The following is a 21,796-nucleotide window of genomic DNA, read 5'->3' as shown; positions in this document are numbered from 1 at the left end:
ATTGTAGGATACACGAGAGAATAGAAGGCAAGAGATGAGGGAGAAAAGGAGGTAGGGCAAGGGGGGAAAAAACGAGTGTATTTTGTTGTGGGGAGAGGGGGAGTGGGAGCCGTACACAAGGGAGATAAGAGAAGGGAGAGATAAGAGGAAAAGGAGGGAAGAGAGTGGGGGAGGGGGTGGGGGAGATAAGGAAGAGAAAAAAAAAGAGGGTTGGATGAGAGATGAAGAGTGGGAGGGGGAGGTATGTCGTGGGGTGAGGGGGGATTGACTCTCATGTATAGATACAAGTTTATGGCTTTAATATTTTTTTTTTCTCTCCCTCTACTTACGATACGAAAAGAAAAGCTGGCCGTAAAAGGGTCGTAACACACAGGCGACTGGAAGGGGAGAAGAGAAGGAGGAGGTTGGGTTGGGGGAGGTAGGTTAAGGTAGAAGCGCTCAGTTGGTTTTGTTTACCTGCATTCTCGCCTTGTTTATTGCCTCATCTTAGTACGTACTGGATGTGGGAGATATTTTTTTTTTTATCTATTTTCCAACTTGACCTTCCTTGTTTGTATCGTTCGTGGATTTGGTCGCTCCATATTTGTATAGTTGATGGGTTTGGTCGCTCCTTATTGGTGTAGTTGATGGGTTTGGTCGCCCCGCATTTTCACAGTTAATGGGATCGGTCGTTTCTTATTTCATGGTTGATGAATTTGGTAGTTCCTTATTTGTATAGTTGATGGGATTGGTCGCTCCTTATTTTCACAGTTAATGGGATTGGTCGCTCCTTATTTTCACAGTTAATAGGATTGGTCGTTCCTTATTTTCATAGTTGATGGATTTGGTAGTTTCTTATATGTATAGTTGATGGGATTGGCAGTTCCTTATTTGTGTAGTTGATAATAGGTTTAGTGGTTTCGTATTTGTATTGTTGATGTGTTGATTGAAAACCTTTCTTATTACTGATTTGTTGTTCGGTTCATTGCTGTTGAAAGATAATACGTACTGCTTATTTCGTGGCCCCATAACCAGAGAGAGAGAGAGAGAGAGAGAGAGAGAGATTGGGCGCTTCGGTGATGGTCGAACCCGGGGGAACCCGGTTTCAGAAAATCAGTTAATATTTGGATCTGCTTCCTCCTCCATCCACCCGGTGAGCCAAGATATCCTGCAGCAGTTAAGTGGTTCGATATTTGGACTTGGTTCCCCACCCTCAACCCCCCCTCATCCACAGAGACTTAAGTAGGGCCCTCCCGGGGGAAGGGGCTGGGGTTATGAATGAAACAATACCGGTGTCTCGTTCGTATGGATACACGCATTCGTTTCGGGAGTAGTGGAGGTAGGAAGGCTGAGGGATCGTTGTTCATATAGTAGCCGTGTCTTGCATACCTGACGGAGACACTGTAGAGGAAATGCGCGCAGATGAACGCCTTCTAACGCCAGAGTGCCCGCCGCCCGCCCATCTTGATTTCTACAGTGTGTTGATGTTATTTCCGTGGCCTAGTTTCGCTGAGGGTTAGACTCGGGAGCCTATGATGGCGAGGAAAGGGCGCGTTCAGACGAGAAGGTAGTGCAATGGTAGACGGAGGCCGGAGCTTTGACAGTACTGGGTATTGTAATGCTTTGATGGATGGGATCTTGTATTAGTGTTAGGTGAGTGTGTGTGTGTCGCTCACGGGGATGGAGCAGCCTTGCTGGTGTTGCATAACGGGAAGGTGGGGGGAGGACTTTGTGTTGACAGTGTGAGATGTGTGGACAGTATTTCCCCAAACGGGAGGAGAATGTCTCTTGGGAGACTCCTTTGTGTTGAGACACGGTGTTGGCTGCCTATGCTTATTCATAGAACAGAAGTGTTGTCTGGTGGGGTGGTTGGTTGGCAGCCCTGGGAGGAAGATGCGCATCTGGTCTCCAAGTTCCTGGAGGAGGGAGGCTGCCCCTCGACCAAGTCGCACGGCTATGAGATGCCTCGCGAGGATGTACGCATGTGTGTATATGTGTTTGTGTGTGTGTGTGTGTGTGTGTGTGTAGGAGAGAGAGGCAGATCGTGAGTGCGATGATTTGGTAATGTTTTTATTTGCTCACAGTTACTCATCGGATGCAGTGCACGTCCGTTGTATTACTGTATGATTGTTGAAATGATGTATTTGTCGACACTCGAAAGTAAAGCAGATGTGACGCGTTTGTTGTGAGCTCGAGATGTTCTGTGCACGTCAGGACTTGGGGCTATAGGTGTTTGTTAGGAGTGGGGCTACTGGTGTTTGTTGGGGGCTGGGGGCTACAGGTGTCTGTCGGGGGTCGGATGCTACAATTGTCTGTCGGGGGTATGAGCTGTAAGTATGTCCTTGGGAGCTACATGTCGCAATGATAGTGTCTAGTAACGTAACCTTTAGCGAAAAGGACTTTCAAGACAGAAAGGATGGGTGGGGAGGGGAGAATATTTATCATTTTCGAGACGTTAATTCTCTCACAAGTTGATCATTGCTGTATTCTGACATCGCCTTTGCTGCTAGGCAGGCGAAATTGCAGAATTGAGAAAGCGTTCACAGATGTGAATAACTGTGACCCGTTGACATCACTGACTGCCTGTACTTCCAGGAGTGCAGACTAGGGAGACATATATTATCATCCATCCCTAGAAAATCTCAAACGTCTTGAGCCCCAACACTTAACATCATGGAGGACTTTGCAAAATACGACCTCTAAAAATCCAAAGGTGCAACATGCACGAAGAGGGAGAACTCCTCAGACACCCAGGGGGCCCCAGGACTTTCCAACGCCTTGTCTACCCCATCATCAGAAGCATTGTGGATTGCACAGTGTAATACAATAGTGTACCAGGCCAGCCAGGGGAGGGTACGTGGGCCTGCAGGCTACAGCTTCCAATAGCTGGGTCGACAGACGACCCCAACCCTAGCACCCTGGATCAAGCCTTAGTTGTTGGGAAGTAGAAGACCCCGGAAATCTTCACCCGGGCTACTTTTGAGGGGGAGGCTAGGGCTACAAGTATGTCGGATTTTGGGCTACATGTCGATAGTTGGGGCTACATATAGAGGGCTAGAGCTACGTGTTGGGGGCTGAAGCAACGTGTCGAGGATTGGGGCTCTTGTGTGTCGAGAAGCTGAGGGCTACGTGTCGAGGGGAGGCTGGGACTACGTGCCGGGGGCTGGGGCTACATGTCTGAGGCTGGGGTAACGTGTCGCGGGGCTAGGGCCGCATGACGGGGACTAGGACGACGTGTCTAGGGCTGAAGCTAGGGCTACGGGCTGGGGCAACGTATTAGGGAGTCTAGGGCAACAAGTCTAGGACTGGGGCTACTACGTGCTGGAGTAGTGGGGACTAGAGCCATGTGTCGGGGCCCTGAGGGTCTACAAGTGCCAAACAAGCGCGAGGCACATCGCCTTGTTAGGCTGGCGGCGTCATTATCCCGGCACGCCATTCCCGCCGCTCGGGTCCCCCAGCCGTAAGGGCGAGGCTGGTCTCCGCCGCCACCCGCGTAATTGTACCGCGAGTGTATTTGGGAATGAAGTTCAAATCGACGTAAAGCGTTCCAGAGTGGCTTTACTTTGGGGGGGGTCGCCGGCAGCCACTCCCCGCCCCTCCTTGCTGTAGACGGTGGGTAAGGCCGCCACGGAAAATGGCGATCAAGTATGAAATATATATATATATATATATATATATATATATATATATATATATATATATATATATATATATATATATGTGTGTGTGTGTGTGTGTGTTTTATTTATTTGCAGGTGGAACGCCGTCTTCCTTGTTCTCATTCACTACTGAGGATTTTTTTGAACTTATTTTCTCCTCTTATAATTTCGTTTTCCCTTCTCAATGTCGGCCATTAACTGCTTTTAACGATCGTGCCAGCCCTTATATATATAATAGATTCTTTTCTCAGACATTATTCAGGTAGGGGAGGGGTCAAAGTTCATGAACTCACGTCAGGTATTCCCTTTGCTCGTCCCTTAACCCCCTCCGTTTTCTTTCATAGCGAAGAATTATTCGTTTTCTTTCATTATTGTCGTCTGAAATTCTCTCTCTCTCTCTCTCTCTCTCTCTCTCTCTCTCTCTCTCTCTCTCTCTCTCTCACTCTCTCTCTCTCTCTCTCTCTGTAAATCCTCCCAATTTCCTTATTCTCCTTCCTCTGTACCCTGTTCCTCACACTTCTTTTTTTTCTTTTATTTTATTTTGTACCTTCCCCCATCCTTCCTATTCCTTGATTCCCGTTCTTTCATCCCGTGTTGACATCACCCGGGAGCCAGCTAAGACCTGACGTCTCACTGGCCGCCGCCTTACCCCCCTTGACATCACCCGCCTCCTCCGCCTCCTCCTCTCTTTTCCCTCCTCGGCTTCGCTCTTCCCTCTCTCCGCCCGTACCCGTGTGTCCTTCCTCCCCACACCCAGCAGCAGCACGTTCACCTTCCCTCTTTACCGGCAAGCGTGGCCTCCGGGCGTTGCATGTCTGCCTCGCGTAATCATAAAGGAAGACGCGTTATCACTGGATAAATCTGGTCGTGTTGCCGCTTCGGGCCCGGAAGACGCTATCACACACACACACACACACACACACACACACACACATCCCGCCCGGTAATGATTGACATTTGGAGTTTTTACAATTACTGATGATAGTCCATGGTCAGAGGATTTTAATCATAGATTACCCTACATGCCAAAGATGATTTAAGAAGACAGGAAAAAAAAATGTTACTTCCTTTGCTCATACGTTGGAGTGAGTTTGTTAGCCCGCTGGAGATGCGCTAGGAGAGGAGGGGTGATGGGAGAGTTCCTAGGAGCTCAGAACGGTTGCTAGGTTTGAGAGGTTGTGTGTGTGTGTGTGGGATGGATGGGGGTGGGAGGGGTTGAGTTGCTAGGTTTCAGAGTTTGGAGGAGAGTTGCTAGGTTTGAGAGGTTAGTGGGAGAGTTGCTTGGTTTGAGAGGTTAGTGGGAGAGTTGCTAGGTTTGAGAGGTTAGTGGGAGAGTTGCTAGGTTTGAGAGGTTAGTGGGAGAGTTGCTAGGTTTGAGAGGTTGGTGGGAGAGTAGCTAGGTTTGAGAGGTTAGTGGGAGAGTTGCTAGGCTTGAGAGGTTGGTGGGAGAGAGTTGCCAGGATTGAGAGGTTGGTGGGAGAGTTGCTAGGTTTGAGAGGTTGGTGGGAGAGAGTTGCCAGGATTGAGAGGTTGGTAGGAGAGTTGCTAGGTTTGAGAGGTTGGTGGAAGAGTTGCTAGGTTTGAGAGGTTAGTGGGAGAGTTGCTAGGTTTGAGAGGTTGGTGGAAGAGTTGCTAGGTCTGAGACATACAGATGGAGAGTTGCTAGGTTTGAGAGGTTGGTGGGAGAGTTGCCAGGATTGAGAGGTTGGTGGGAGAGAGTTACTAGGTTTGAGAGGTTGGTGGGAGAGTTGCTAGGTTTCAGAATATCACCGCATGTCCTAGGGCGTGGAGGTGGAGGTCCGCCATGTGTTCCACACAGTGGAAGGTCACGCTGTACTTACTGATAACTACTTTCTTAATGATAACTACGACCTTACGTCACACATGACTGTCTTGTCATCCATAGACACGTGTATATGCGTGGTAGTTCCCCCCCACGTTAGGTCATAGAGTTCAGCGAAGGTCACGTAATGCGCTCTAAAGGGCAATGAACCTTTTATCATAAGTCAGTACCTATGTGAGGTATGCTGAAGTAATCCTACTTGTTCTTCGTTGTAAGGTGGTGACGTAGTGGAGATAAGAAATGATAACTGATAAGAGCAGGGACGTGGGTTAATGTCTTCGGGTCCGCCTATATGTAGCTGATTCACTGGCCTGAGTTAAGCTGTGTAGTGCAGTAGGTATGTTGAGACAAGTCTCCCCTGCAGTAACTAGACCTGTTCAGCTGGGCTGATAGGCGGAGGAAAAGTGTATAAGGTTATGTATGATGGGAAGTGATGTGTGGGATGGGACGGTAGTGTGGCAGGGTCAGCCTGGCCTCCAGGACGGTAGTGTGGCAGGGTCAGCCCGGCCTCCGGGACGGTAGTGTGGCAGGGTCAGCCTGGCCTCCAGGACGGTAGTGTGGCAGGGTCAGCCTGGCCTCCAGGACGGTAGTGTGGCAGGGTCAGCCTGGCCTCCAGGACGGTAGTGTGGCAGGGTCAGCCTGGCCTCCAGGACGGTAGTGTGGCAGGGTCAGCCTGGCCTCCAGGACGGTAGTGTGGCAGGGTCAGCCTGGCCTCCAGGACGGTAGTGTGGCAGGGTCAGCCTGGCCTCCAGGACGGTAGTGTGGCAGGGTCAGCCTGGCCTCCAGGACGGTAGTGTGCAGGGTCAGCCTGGCCTCCAGGACGGTAGTGTGGCAGGGTCAGCCTGGCCTCCAGGACGGTAGTGTGGCAGGGTCAGCCTGGCCTCCAGGACGGTAGTGTGGCAGAGTCAGCCTGGCCTCCAGGACGGTAGTGTGGCAGGGTCAGCCTGGCCTCCAGGACGGTAGTGTGGCAGGGTCAGCCTGACCTCCAGGACGGTAGTGTAGCAGGGTCAGCCTGGCCTCCAGGACGGTAGTGTGGCAGGGTCAGCCTGGCCTCCAGAACGGTAGTGTGGCAGGGTCAGCCTGGCCTCCAGGACGGTAGTGTGGCAGGGTCAGCCTGGCCTCCAGGACGGTAGTGTGGCAGGGTCAGCCTGGCCTCCAGAACGGTAGTGTGGCAGGGTCAGCCTGGCCTCCAGGACGGTAGTGTGGCAGGGTCAGCCTGGCCTCCAGGACGGTAGTGTGGCAGGGTCAGCCTGGCCTCCGGGACCTCCATAAAAACCTGGTTCCTCTTGGCCAGCCAGGCAGATCTCATTTCAGATTCCATTTAGTAATTTCTTCGTTAGGAGGTCTTGCTCTTCCCTGGAGACACTCTTCACTTTAAGGCTGTCAGCCTCCTCCTCACTGTATATATATATATATATATATATATATATATATATATATATATATATATATATATATATATCCTCACTAATGGCTCCCTATAACAGATAACTTCCCCTTAGGTCGTGGGGGCTATATAGGCCTGAGGGCTGCGGCTGTAGGGGATGAAGGACCTCACCAGAGCCACTCGCTGATGTTTATCGCTTCCTCGTTTTTTTTTTCCTAAGATCCCCATTTTTTTTCTCTCTTTTTTTTTTTTTTTACCCTCGATAGCCCTTGCAGCATATTATTTCCTCACCCTATTTACTGTTGCATCTTCTCACCGACGTCGGAGTTGAGGTTAGATGGAAGATCCGCTAAGGATTCCATGGGTTCGGTTACTTGCAAGCGAGGGGGATTGCATCGGCCTACAAGGGGACCTAGACAATCTTCTAAAGTTGGTGTGGCTCGTGATGAAATTCAACCCGAGTAAATATAATGAGGATAGGGACAGAGTGAATGAAAAATCTCAATAGGATTATTATCTAGCTGGAAACTGAGCCTCAGCATTCCATATGTGAGGGATTTGGGAGTTCACATATCAGCCCTCACTCGTCGCCAGAGTCCAACATTAGAAGGATAGTAAAAGGAGACAAACTGTCTACTGGCATATATTAGAATGTCTTCCATGTAAGTGGATATAAGAAATATGTAGGAAACTGAGAAATATGTAGGAAACTGTTCATATCCTACGTAAGGTCAAAGCTAAAATGTGCTTTTTCAAATTTGGTTATCGCCCCTAAAGAGGCATTTTATTAGAGCTAATAGAGATGGTCTAGAGGAGGGCAACAAAGATGATACCAGAATTAAGACAGCTGGGGATGCAAGGGAAAGTATTGGGGCTTTAGACATAACTACCTTGAAAGATAGAAGAGCGATGGGTGACCAGATGAAAACCTTTAAGTTTTTGAAAAAAATTCGAACAGTAAACAGATCTTTGTGAGATGTAGGGTAAGAGCAACCAGAGGACATGACGTGAAATTAAGCAAGACACTCGTTAAAAGGAAGTGAAGACGTACTTCTATAGTATAGTGATGATGGGTGAATGGAATAGAGTAACAGAGAATGTGGCTAATGCAGACACCATACATAGATTTTTAAGAAGTTGCTTGAGGGTTGAGATTGTCCAAGAGAAGGGGGGGGGAGGGCCCCACCACGAGTGTAACACCCTCCTCCCTGTGGTGCAGCAGAGTACGAATAGGTGATCACAAAGACGTAACAACTACACTATGAAGCTTGTGTGGTGAGGTAGTGAGTAGATGTTTACTTAACCCCCCTTCATCACGACGGTATACGACCCTTGAACACGGCGGTACGACCCTAGAAGGTGACGGGACGACCCCTGGCTATGATCAGGTAAAGGCCAAGCCATGTACACATCCGGATGGATACCCTGACCTTCGGTGGTACAGGTTACTGTTGTGAGTCCTTCCCCATACGTTAAGGTCTTCCCGTCCGTTCTATACGAAGGTTCAGGACGGAGCTGAGAGTTTTGAAAAGGTGTGTTTCAATGTCGTGTCCTTTGTCCGTGAGTGCGTTCCGGTGTCCCGTTATATATATATATTTTTTTTTGAGCTATTTGTACGCTCGGCACATGGAACATGATTTTGAATTTTCCTCTCTCTCTCTCTCTCTCTCTCTCTCTCTCTCTCTCTCTCTCTATATATATATATATATATATATATATATATATATATATACACTGGTACATAGACATGCATATACATTATTGTTATTGTTATTATTATTATTATTATTATTATTATTATTATTATTATTATTATTATTATTATTATTATCCAACCCCGGACCCCGTTTTATGGGGCGGCTGCAGCTTCGAGGCTGTACCCCCAAGCAGGAGCAGGGAAATTATAGATTTGGATGCGTGAAGTTACCTATACATGTGTCATGGCTTCCTTTATTCGTATATGTGCACACACACACACACACACACACACACACACACACACACACACAGCCAGGCACCCATTTATACGAGGGATGGATGAACACCTGGGTTGAGTGTAGTCCAATTGCCGCACCCAGGATTCGAACCCTTGCAGATCCTTCTATGGCCACGCGTGGCTCATGGTCGGTAACGCCAAAAACACCACGAAGATCCGTGTACACGTGTGTGTGTGTGTGTGTGTGTGTGTGTGTGTGTGTGTGTAAGTCATTACAAACGTACATTGGCGGATGTATGTGTGTGTGTGTGTACGTTGCTAACGTGTCTCTCCGTTTTTGGTTCCAGAATCTTGAGGACAAGGAGAGGAAACAGACAGCCCACAAGGACCACCTGGCCCGGGAGCAGAGGTTCCTCAGGCGGCGGCTCGAGTCCCTCAGCCCCGAACTGGTGCCCCACTTCGACATGGAGTTCTTGAGCAAGCGTCGCTCTGTGTCCGAGAGCTCCTCCTTCTCCTCCGTGTCCACATCTTCCTCCTCTTCATCCTCTACCTCAGAATCAGGTAAGCTGGGCTCTAACCAATAGATACAGTTTACTTCTAAAGTAAAACTTTTAAGTAAGATTTTGTATTTAACATTAGGGTTTGAAGGGCAGTTTTTGGACTCGCTAGTGAACTATACGAATGATACACGCATGTTAGGTGGGTTTTCGGGGTTTTTTTTGGGCCGACAAACGTGGCTCTTTCACGTTTCGTGTGCGGGCCGACCCCCTGGCGAAGAGTCGTGCTTGCGCACCTTCGTTTCGCGCGTGCTCGGCGATCGCCTGCTTGGAACGCCCTGCTTGTGGTTACGCGGCGAGACAAAAGCCGCTCTTCGGCGAGGTTCTGACATCTCTTCACAGTCCTCCTCACTCCCAAGAAGCCCCGCATTTCCCTGCTACTGATCGCAGCGCAGCCTTGAAGACGCGGGGATCTCTTGAGTTATATATATATATATATTCTTTTTTTTCATATTGTTTCCTACGTGAGCGAGGTAGCGCCAGGAACAGACGAAGAAAGGCCTCATTCGCCCACAATCTTTCTGTAGCTGTCATGTCATATATATCTATCTATCTATCTATCTATCTATCTGTCTATATATATATATATATATATATATATATATATATATATATATATATATATATATATATATATATATATATGTATATATTATTCCCCTGGGATTATTTCAGTGGCAGTGTGTTTGTGGTGGTGGTGGAGCATACAATTTGCAGTGGGAAGATAGTTGTGCGTGAGTAGCATGGTAGGGCGCAGCGGCGTCCGTGTTGTTGAGGTAACGAGGCTCATCATGGAGAAGGGAGCGGGCGGCGGGGGTCTGGGGATCTGGGCCTGGGGCACTAGAGAGAGGGGGAGAAAAAGAAGGGGCAAGAGAGGTTTTTTTTTTTTTTACCTCCCCTCCCCTCCCCAAGCGACCAGGGTGGGGATGGGGGGACAAGGTTTAGTAGCTCGTTGAAGACAGGCTTTAGAGGGGATTCAAGACGATCCTCCAACACCTGGTAGAGGCGACGGAGTGATCCTCCAACATTAGCACTCCTCCAACACCTGGTAGAGGCGACGGAGTGATCCTCCAACATTAACACTCCTCGAACACCTGGTAGAGGCGACGGAGTGATCCCTCAACATTAACACACCTACCACAACTTCGCTGATCACTGGAAGTCGTCTGTTCTCCAAAATACAAAATGAGAAGTTCGTCACTCTAGACTCCATTAAACCATATATATACCCTATTGGGTAGGACATGTATGGATGACTGTAGAGTCATATGTACCTGACCGGCCCTCTGGACCACTGCCCCCAGCAGCCTGCTCGACTAGATGATTCCGGGAGGTAGCGGTGAAGGACTTTGGTCCCAGACGGGGGCTATAGAGGAGTAGAGACAGAAGAGCCTTGGAAATTAAGGGCGTGAAGGTGGTATGTAAGGCCTCGAACGCCGTCGAGCCTTCCTTACCAGGCAGCCAAAGCCTAGGAGACCCAGGGTCATGGCTGGAAAGACCTCCTCTGCCCACCGACCTCAGACACAACTCCGCCATTCCTGGTGAGTTGAAGGTACGAGGTCTTGGAGGAGGCGTTATGAGGGAATATGCTCCTTTACGCTCATCCTCACAATGCCAAGGAGGCGCTCTGTTGAACTGCATATGAATATCACTCAGGTGCGCCGAGGAATCTCGAGCATGGATCCTATGTAAAAAAAAAAAACGTCCATATTAAAATGCCCTTTTTACTCGAGTTTTTTATAAACGTCTATTTTTAAATGGCGTTTATTCTGCATTTCCCCAAATTTATATTTGATCTCTCCCATGATTATATGTCTTATTCATTCCCTTTCTCTACACACCCTTTCTTGAACTCGCTACCATCCCGTCCTGTTTCCACTCGTCTCTTTCATCTGCCATAGGTATGTCTTGCTACACTCCCAGACCCAGGTATCACGTGAGTGTTTCCCCAGTGAGAGCTCCAGTGGGATGTCAGTTAACGTTCACCCATTCATTTCCAAAGTGATGCCACTCCTCCTCTACATTCTTAAACCGTTAATGTAGTAAATTGATTGACTGATTGTTGGTGACCTGAAATTACTATTTCAGAGTGTATTTTTTTCTCTGTGATAATCTGATTAGGGTGGAGATTTTAGCCCTCGGAGTTGGGTGTATTAAGACTCAAAACTCCTCTGTTTTACACCTAGTGTGTGAGACCATCCCACCCATTGTTATATTTCCCGAAGGCTTTCTTCCGAGAAAGGGGGAAAAGGATGACTAAAATCCAGCTGTCTCAGAATTTTAATTTTGCTGCCTTGTAGGGGTAAAAAAATGTGTATTTAGAATTTGAAAGCCTTCTCTCTCTCTCTCTCTCTCTCTCTCTCTCTCTCTCTCTCTCTCTCTCTCTCTCTCTCTCTCTCTCTCTCTCTCTCTCACCATTCTTTTATAAGGCTCTCCCTGATGCCATCAACACGTACCTTCCATACAACCCCCTATCATCGGAACCCATTACCACATGCCCCATCCCATCCATCATCATTTCTTCATGAAACCCTTCACCACACACCCTTATTCATCAGTGACCCCATGTGTATCATCCAGCCATTACAACCCATCACCAAACGCTTCCCATTCATCACTCCCTCCGTGAAACCTATTAGCACACACCCCAGTTGCATCAGAAACCCATGAAACCCATCACCACACACCCCCAGTTGCATCGGTCCCTCATGCAACCCATCATTACCACTACCCATAGGAATCGTACAAGTGCTTCTCCCGGCGTAGCTTTAAGTCGTCACCTTCTTATCTTCCACTCCCCCTCATCAGCCTCGCTAACGTTATTTTACCCCGTTTTCTTCTTTGACAAGCATAGACTCTGCCATATCCTACCACAACCCTGCCAAAGCCTACCACAGTCCCTCCGTAGCAGCAGAATTGGCGAGGTTAGAAGTAAACTACCACAAAGAGGGTGAGGCCCCCATGTGATGCGAGCAGCGCGTTGCTCGAAGGTTAGGTATAAACACGGCCTGCCGTACGGAGGTGCCATCTGGAGGACGTCATGTAAACTAAAACGCCTTGCCGGGGCCAGTCATGGAGCCTTTTCCCCGTATCTCTCTCTCTCTTCTCTCTTGATTCTAGCTTGGAAGGACTCGCAAATTTTCTGAATAACCAAGCGGAGATCTATATCTACGTGGAATATTATGGTAGGTTGATGGTGATTAAGCTGTAGTCCCCGTCAAGATTGGCTAAAGGAAGTGTATAATGTACGAGGATATGGCATCAGCCATCAACATACGACTGCACACGTAGATATTAAGACGTGGTGTTGCAGTGGGTAAACTACATAGACACGTATGTACCGGATTTAGGAGAGAAAGCTGAAATGGAACAGACAAACGTCATGTGTTTTTTTTTTCTCAAGGGATGTGAACCAAAGTTAAAGTTGCCCTTTTCCTTGACCAGCTCTGTGGCTGCCACATCCCTGTGGGAAACTGGTCACCCCAGACCCTGCTTTGTGTGTGTGTGTGTGTGTCTGATTACCATTTGTGTGTTACTGGGAGAGAGTTTTATACTCGTGTTGCCGTGTATGTGTGTGTGTGTGTGTGTGTGTGTGTGTGTGTGTGTGTGTGTGTGTGTGTGTGTGTGTGTGTTTTGCATGGATGAGGGACATCCGTGCCGTTAGAGTCGTGATTGCTACCCAGGACCGCGGTTTGGGAGGCTCTGGCAGTCGTATCTTCGTTATCATAATACTCTGAAGAACTCTACGGGGATGTGTCGAAAACATTCATAAATTCTTTGTTTAGGCCGAGTTCTGAGGACGGTGTATCATCGCCTCGTTTTGCCGTCAACTGGAAGAACTGGAGGACTCGTGACTGACAGGCAAAATAGTTATGAAGGTTGAGATGTGCTTATTGTGTGGTGGACAATTTCTCAGCGCCAGCCATCCGGCCTGTTGTAGTTCACGACGCGGAAAGCAGCCTAAGGAGGAAAAATGCTCCTCGTTATATTGAGCCTGGGATGTGTGTGTGTCGTCGTTGATCATCCGATAGATACAGAGCCGATGAGGAAATTCCCTCACTCGACATTTCAGGAGTATGTGAGGTCTCTCTCTCTCTCTCTCTCTCTCTCTCTCTCTCTCTCTCTCTCTCTCTCTCTCTCTCTCTCTCTCTCTTTCCGTAAGGAATTACTCTCTGTCTTTGTATATATAGATAGATAGGTAGGTAGGTAGCTAGATAGATAGATAGATGAATTAATGGCTGCTATTGCAGTAGGCGACACCGCGAGTGAAGAGTCACCTTTGGCGAGGCACGATCCTAAGGACTTTTCCTTTGTACAGTTCTCCAAGAACTTCTTTCTCCAACGGAGTCTTCATTTCCCTACTACTGGACATAGCGCAGCCTTTGGGCTTCAGGAGCCTTCAGAAATGCCCTGGGTGACAGCAGGACTCATGAAAATTGATATATATATATATATATATATATATATATATATATATATATATATATATATATATATAATTTTTGGATAATAACTGGTGGTGGGGAGCGAATAGGTTGCATCAAGGGTTATGACCTAGCGGTCCGTGGTAATGTGCCAGCTTTCAAGTATTTACCGAGGCAGTGCGCGGCTTTATTACCTTCTCCTCCATTGGGTACCATCGGCCTCCATATTGCCCAAATGTTCCAATTAAAAAGTTAGTACTGCAGCGAGCCCAGTATAGAGAGGGGGGAGGAGAGATGACCATGTCGGTGTCATGAGGGGCGAGGGAGGGAGTGGGGTGAGGGGGGTGGTTAAGATTGGTGAGGGTAGGTTAGATTGGGGCGCGTTTGGCAACACTGCCCGCGTTATGTAATGGATTTAACACTTTCTAAAAGATCGTATATATTGCTAAAATATCGTATGTATATATATATATATATATATATATATATATATATATATATATATATATATATATATATATATATGCATTAGGTTTGATGTATGTCGCAGACAGTCTTATAATATGTATTAAATCCATTCTCGTACATGCACGGATATTATGAACGTTGGATAGAAAGGAAGTGGCGTCGCTTTGGCGAGACACTGCTCAGTCAGTGTTCCAAAGATTCTCTATGCTCTTCTTCAGCTCAAATTCTTCCTTTTCTTCTAAAAAATAGAAAAAAATAGAATAAAAAGAAAATGATGCCTCCCGTCAATGTCGTTGCGGCCAGCGTTAACAACCTTGAAGGATGCCACGTTCGATATTGTCATGACGTATCAACGCACTGTGTTGTCCCCGCCATTGTTGGCCGAGCGGTTAACGCCACCTCCAATATACCACTGCCAGCATCGTTGCTATCACCATAGCCACCACGGCCGACACCATCGTAAACAGGACCATCACCTCTATAATTTATTTTCTATATTTGTGTCGGCAGGAGCGAGTGGCATGGGGTGGGTGCGGAGGGGAAGGCAAGATATATTGGTGTCCGTTAGGCTTAAGCCTTGCCTCGAGCCCTTTTGACCACATTTGATATATATATATATATATATATATATATATATATATATATATATATATATATATATATATATATATATTTATTCTAGTGTGGAGACTTGTAGCTGTGATGGTGTACCCCCATACCTGTATTATTCCTCATTTATTTTCGATTGAGATAACTCATGGATTTCATCATATAGGTTGGACAGTGCTCGTGTCGAGTATATGGGTGGGAAAACTGGGGAAAGTTTCACCAACTTTCTTATTGTCGATGATGGTCTTCGGGTAAAGTGAAGATTTTCTCTGGGTTCGACGAGAGGGGAAATTAGGACATGTAAATATGTAAATTGAAGTGAAGTTTGAGGACCTTAGAAGATTGGGAATAATTATACAACGGGTTTTGTGGTGTAAGTTATAATTAGTGAGGTTTAATGTGGTACAGTTGTTCTGTACGTACTTTGCTGTTGTGCTGTTATAATTACCTGTTTGTACAGTGCGGGAAGGGAGTTTTGCACTTGAATTTTCTCTCTCCATTACCCATGTCCTTAGTCATTCTTTTCCATTCATCCCTGCATCTCTCGAAGAAACAGTTTACAGACCACGGCATCAGTCCACTTAAGACGCTTTAAGGATGTGATCAGGTTATCCCCCACTCTTCTCTCTTCCAAGGTCGGCAGATTTAAAGCCTTTTAGCCTTTCCCAGTAACTTGGACGTCTTAATTCTGATACCATCTTTGTTGCCCTTCTCAGGACCTTTCCTGAGCCGCGAACGACTGGAGACCTTACAGTGTTGGCACGGGATGCCGAGCCACACTGTGAGGTTAGGTTAAGGTTGTAGCTTCGTTGGTATGCCTACTATAATGATGTGTGGGTTGTATGATATCGCTGGTGGATGACGTAATGTGTTGCGTGGCACGTTTTACACTAGTGTGCGGTGTTGCCCGGAACCGTTCTGGATGAGGCTTGGATGTTTACACTGTGGATGAACCCTATTGCTAAGACAGTACGACGATGACTGAATAGGTATTATTGATGGGTTTTGAGTCGGTGACTGCTGGTGTTGGCTGATTAATTTTGCATGAGTGAATTTTCATGCATAGTAAGTCTTTTGTCAGACTTCGACCGTCCTATCTGAGGAAATGATTCGAAAGATGATTTACTTTAGCAACAGTTTTTACTTTTCTTCTAGGGGTCTCTCTCAATGATTATATGTATATTAATCTCGATGATGTGATTGTAAGACTTTATCTCCGTGGAAACGACGATGAAATATAGTCCAAATGGAGGCTGATGTAGCGCCCCTGGAAAGAAAAAAAAAAAATTGCCCTGAAAATGGTGTCATTACCCCTAAAAAAATAAAGGTGTGGAAAAGATTCAAATGTTGACCTTCCAATATATGAAGGAAACTGTGTTATACGGATGGAATGTAGGCGACTTTAATGAACTCAGATTAAGAGTTATAGCCTAGCCGTTCGGAACACGGAGATAGACGTATATTCAGGCACAGCGTTTCCAAACGTTCAGTCGCATTTTCCAAGAGCTGTGCGAGGGGGATGAGATAGCTAACCTTATATGGAATTGCCTCATCACTTGAAACCAAAAATCCTTTTTTATTTTCACGTTAGCGTGTTGCAGACCAGTGCCCGGCTCCCAGCGGAGTAATTAGTTCAAGAAATTCTCTCTTGCGGTAGGTTGAGTCGGAGCAAAACATCGTCCTGTATTGCACCGGACTAACTCTTCGCACAAGTTTCTCTTTTGAGCAAGTTTCTTGTGTGTAAGTTTAGTGTACTCGTCTCCCCTGGCATACAGGTCACGACCGAACATGAAAGTGTAGTAAATTGATTTTAATAGTCCGTAGATTAGGGCTGTCAGTATTTACTAAGTTTGATGTGGCAGAAGTGACCACTTTGTAAAACATTTACAGGCAACTGTTTTGAGGGAAAGCCATCGTCTTCATTAGGGGGGGGGGGGGATGATGGAATTCGGTTCCGTGTTTCACCAGTGATGTTTTGTGTTCCTCTTGGTCGATCGACTTACGAACATTTTTGGCCTTCAGGAATCGCAGTATGATCAGGTTACATGACTGAAAACTGTCTCAAGATCAGTAGTTAAATAAACCACTTGTGTGTGTGTGTGTGTGTGATTATTTCATGTCTGTAATTGCACACATGTACTGTACGGGGAGGGAGTTTTACGCACTTAGACATTTTCTGCTGTTAAACTTTTTAAACTTCTTTATGCTTTGTGTGGTTTGAGCTGTCATAATGACTCACAGCATTTTATGCTGTAAATTGTGAACATCATTTTCACATTAGTATCACATAGAGTTCACAGAATCTCATCCGATTTCTCGCGCTGGCTTTCGGTCTAGAGAACTTACTAATTGAACGATCAGACATTTCGTTTCGGACCCCGGAACTCTTGACTGGTCTTTCATTTCAGAACGGGTTTGTAAGTTCGGTAATAAACCGCAGTCTTCCCCAACGACCTCGTATCTAGATCGTTTTTTTTTTTTTTCCCCCCGCTCAAGCACAGAGAAAAGTCGGATGGTGTGACGTGCTTCTAAACGGTTCTGAGTGTGTGACACGCTGGGACGCCCTGCTGTCACTGGATCTGGTGTCAGGGCGCCATGCCACCTGGGTCGTGTAACATGACGTGCTTGAACGCCCTGTTAACCGGGTCTGGCGGTGTGACGCGCTGGGATAGTCACAGACTGCATGAAATACCTTCACCCACCTCTTGTTCCTCTTACTAATCCAGTTCCCCTTCCCGTATTCTCTTTTTGGACTCTCCGAAAAGCGCTTCTTTCTCTGGACACAAGCATGGCTTATGGTTCTGATGGCATCCATTCCCGTGTATCGAAAGAGTGTGCCTCTGAACTTGCACCTGTGCTTGCTCGTCTGTTCCGTTTGTTTAAAAGAACAAAACTTTACCTTCTCCTTGCAAGCATGCATTGATGCATCCCATCCCTAAGTAGGGTGACCGTTCTGACCCCTCAAACTCTCGTCCTGTTGCTTTGACGTCTTCCATATCCAAAGTGTTTGAATCTCTCCTCAACTCCCATATCCTTAAACGCCTCGAAAATCACAGTCTTCTCTATGACAACCAGAATGGCTTTCGTTAGGCGAGATCCACTGGTGATGTTCTTTTCTATGTTACTAATGTCTGGTCTTCTTCCCTGAAAGATTCTGGGGTCATGTGTAGTTGCCCTTAACATATCTAAGGCTTTTGATAGGTTGTGGCATCGGGGTCTCATCTCAAAACTCCCCTCTTCTGGCTTCCCTCCCTCACTTTGCTCCTTCATATCTCTTCCTCTCCGGCCGATCTATCTCTGTAGTTGTTGATGGATGAGCCTCCCCTTTTCTCCATCAACAGCAGTCTCTCAAGGTTCTGTCCTCCCCCCTACACTTTTTCTCCGTTTTTCAAAGATTCCCTTTCTTCCACAAGTAATTCAATACTGCATTCATTTGCATCCTTAAATTCTGCTTGCTCTTTTCTCACTCGATCTGTATTTCTGTCTTGACACAACTTCATCAGTAAACTCAGACTTGGACAGGATATCTCAGTGGGGTACACAAAATCTTGATAAGTTTAATGTCTCCAAAACGCAGTTTCTACCCATCTCTCTATCGAAACCTCCTCACAACCTTCGTCTCTCCTTAGATGGTTCTGTGACTCAGTGAACGTACTTGGTATTACTGTAACATCCACTCTTTCTTGGAAACCCCACATTACAAGAATAGGTGAGTCTGCCTTTAAAAAACTGGGTGTTCTATTTAGAAATCGAAACACTACTCTTCTTAGCAGTTGCTCCATTTATGCAAGGGGTTGATTCGTCCTTGTTTGGAGTGCTGCTCTCACATTTAGGATGATTCTAACTTTGCATCCTTACATGACGCAGCGTTGAGTCGAAGGCGTTCCTACTTATGAAATGTCCCAGGCTAACTTCCAAACTTGACCCCCTTACCCTGCTCCACAGTGTTGGCCCACTTTTTCCTATTCTTTAGATATTACTTTGGTTTTTGCTTCCTAGAGCTGGCAGCTTGTGTACCACCACTAACTAGACCCTACACGTTAAAGCTTTGGAACTCTCGACCTTCTCATGTCTTCCCAATCACTATGACCTGGCACATTTCTAGACAGGTGTTCAGTTCTCTCCAAAATTCGTAAATACTTCCCCATGTGTTTTCTTTTTTTACCGTTTCATAATTCTCTCTACATCTCAAGTAAGGCTCGGCTTTGATGTGGACTTTTGTCCGTGACTGGAGCCTTGAACATTAAAAAAAAAAAAGCTGTAAAGTGGCATCCACACACATTATAAATGACGTGTGTGTGTGTATACTTAAGAGAGCCTATTAATTTGTGTAGATATTTAGATATTTGTGGGATTTGATCAGGAATCCCAGAATCTCTAGTTTAGACAAAATCATATTATTTTGAAATTTATGCTTAATATACAGTTTTATATTGTATTACCTCTGTTGAAGTACCTTTTGAACATGTAGTTAGATATTATTTTCCCCCCCTCTTGGTATATATATATATATATATATATATATATATATATATATATATATATATATATATATATATATATCCCCCTTGGCGAGGCTGTATCACTGGGAGTACAGCATCGTCAAAGATCTTCTCACTCCAAAGAAGTCTACTTTCCCTCCTATTTGGGTCTCAGGAACCTTTGGGAAGAGGCCATGGTAACGTTCGGATAATTATGATGATGATACATATATATATATATATATATATATATATATATATATATATATATATATATATATATATATATATATACCATCATCTGCTGGTGTGTTATACTGTAGTAGTGAAGCGTAAATATGTTGATGTATGTGTGTCCGCGCGGGAGGGCGCCTGAAGCGATGTGTGAAGGTGTGCTTTGTACTTACAGGTGAGCTGTTCAAGGCTGTGTCACCCCTACCAGGATGCCCGGCGCCGCACACTGCCGACACCGGTGAGTTTTCCTAGCTCCGTTCAAGGGGGGTGCGCGTCTCGCCCGGGTGGCAAGCGCCAGGGGATGCGATACGCCGCCCCATCCCGACCTCCCCTCCCTGTGTACATTACTAAGCAGTGTGGTGTTTGGGCCAGTTGGCTAGTGAGGAACACCAGCGATCAGGTCTTCAGACCCTAGGTGTCTTGGCCTCTCAGGTTTATTCCGTCGCGGTGCAAATGCCAACCAATATTTCTGTACCATTTACTTTGGTATACCATATGATGGTTCTAACCTCACAGCTGGGTCTGGGACCATACCTTCTTCCCTTACGGTGGTTACTAACCCACCTCCTTGGTCTGGGATCTTTCCTTACCTTACATACACTCTTACGATGGTTTCGGAGGTCTTCTACCCATACAGCTGGGTCTGGGAGCTTACCTTACCTAACTTATACCTTACGATGGTTTCGAAGGTCTTTTGATCCCTACTGCTTGATCTGGAACCTATCCCTTTCTAACGTATACCTTACGATGGTTTCGGAGGTCTTCTACCCCATACAACTCGATTTAAGAACTTACCTAACGTATACCTTACGATGGTGTTGGTCTTCGTAACCCCCTACAGCTGGGCCTGGGACCTTACCTTATCTAACGTATGATTTACAATGGTTTCGGTGGTCTGCTACCCCATGTCTCACAGCTTGGTCTGGGACCACACTGTCGTATTGCTCCTCTGTTCATTGAATCTGTTTGGAGGTGGCGGGCCCAGCGACATCGTTCGTCAGCATATTCATGCAGCCTAGCTCGTACTATTCTTATTTCTTTGAGTCTGGTCACCGTACTTTTTTCCCCACTCTTGGCTCGTATATTCCTGAAGTGCTATGCTTCAGCGTCGTGCCACACACACCACCTCTACATGACCTACTCCCTTACACTGTTCTTTGACGGGTATTTCAGTCTTTTATGGACTTCGGAGGTATTTAAGGATTGTTGTGAAGACTGTAACCCTCACCGAGAGAGTAACAGATGATTGAAGGAGCAGATGGTTGGAGAGGTATTATCTCCGATCTAGAATTTAGATGAGACGGGAGGCCGCCGATCATCTTACACTAATAATCTTCCTGCCGTTTGTCACCAAAGTTGGAGGAACATGCGTGTGGTGGCGAACGTCACACGACCAGCGACGCGTCAGGCTTCGATATAACGTTCCTCCTCATTTTGTCACAGCTTACCTTCTGTAGGGAATGTAATTTAACCCATTTTCTCCCCCTTGCGTGCATTCATAATCTCAACATTTTTTGTCTGGGTGTTTTCGCCATTCTGAGTATAGTAGCTACATCACCAAGTAAATGAAAGATACGTAATGCGGTTTTTTTTTTTTTTTTCATTCTTCAAAGTCTTTCTTTCATTAAGCGCGTAGCAGGAATTGTACTGGTTAGACCAGCTCATTGTTGATAAGTGATTTAGATGAAAGTTTATCTGATTATTTTCCAAGCAGCGCAATACTCAGCCTTTAAATTCTCCCACCATCTCTGACCCCCTACATCAAGGAAACGTCTTCATCACTATTTCCACCGACATGGCGTTCTCTTACCTCCAGCATTACCCCCTCCCACTATCAGAACCTCCACTTTAGTACCACCCCTACCCGTAGCCGAGTCGTCATCTCCAACACCACCCACATCTCCAGATCCTCCGCCCCACCTATTAACACACCGACCTCCATCACTGCCATCACCACCACAAAACATGAGCACATTACCAACAACAGCAACACACACACCAGAGCCCACCACATTCACACATACCCGGGCCCGACTTTTGCTGGTAAATGACACCTTGAGAACACACACCCAGCCTGTGTCAGTAATGGCATTAAGAGAACACACACGACCTGTGCCAGTAATTTAAGTTGGACTTGTAATTTTATTCTTTTCCCGTGGCAACTGCACCCTTCCCTTTACTTGTGTGAATTCTTTTTTGTCATTTCGCTACATTAATCT

At 46.3% G+C, this 21,796-nt stretch overlaps 1 protein-coding gene and 1 long non-coding RNA gene across 6 annotated transcripts in view; one reads left to right on the top strand and one right to left on the bottom strand.

Moving 5' to 3' along the window:
- Positions 1 to 21,796, top strand: part of LOC139763143 (max dimerization protein 1-like) — a 618,467-nt gene that overhangs the window by 559,843 nt on the left and 36,828 nt on the right. For 3 of the 5 annotated variants that reach the window (XM_071688850.1, XM_071688856.1, XM_071688864.1), the window contains exons 5-6: positions 9,152 to 9,365; positions 19,753 to 19,815. In XM_071688850.1, coding sequence (XP_071544951.1) covers positions 9,152 to 9,365; positions 19,753 to 19,815 — 277 coding nt within the window. The remainder of the gene's footprint in view (positions 1 to 9,151; positions 9,366 to 19,752; positions 19,816 to 21,796) is intronic. The other 2 variants (XM_071688871.1, XM_071688879.1) reach the window with 1 other exon arrangement.
- Positions 15,024 to 21,796, bottom strand: part of LOC139763170 (uncharacterized) — an 82,019-nt gene continuing 75,246 nt past the window's right edge. Inside the window, exon 3 of the long non-coding RNA XR_011716051.1 lies at positions 15,024 to 16,129. This is a non-coding gene — a long non-coding RNA (uncharacterized lncRNA). The remainder of the gene's footprint in view (positions 16,130 to 21,796) is intronic.

The sequence above is a fragment of the Panulirus ornatus genome, chromosome 3 (assembly GCF_036320965.1).
Source record: "Panulirus ornatus isolate Po-2019 chromosome 3, ASM3632096v1, whole genome shotgun sequence".
Lineage (NCBI taxonomy): Eukaryota > Metazoa > Arthropoda > Malacostraca > Decapoda > Palinuridae > Panulirus > Panulirus ornatus.
Note: the sequence above shows the minus strand (reverse complement) of the source record. Positions and strands in the feature narration are given on the sequence as shown.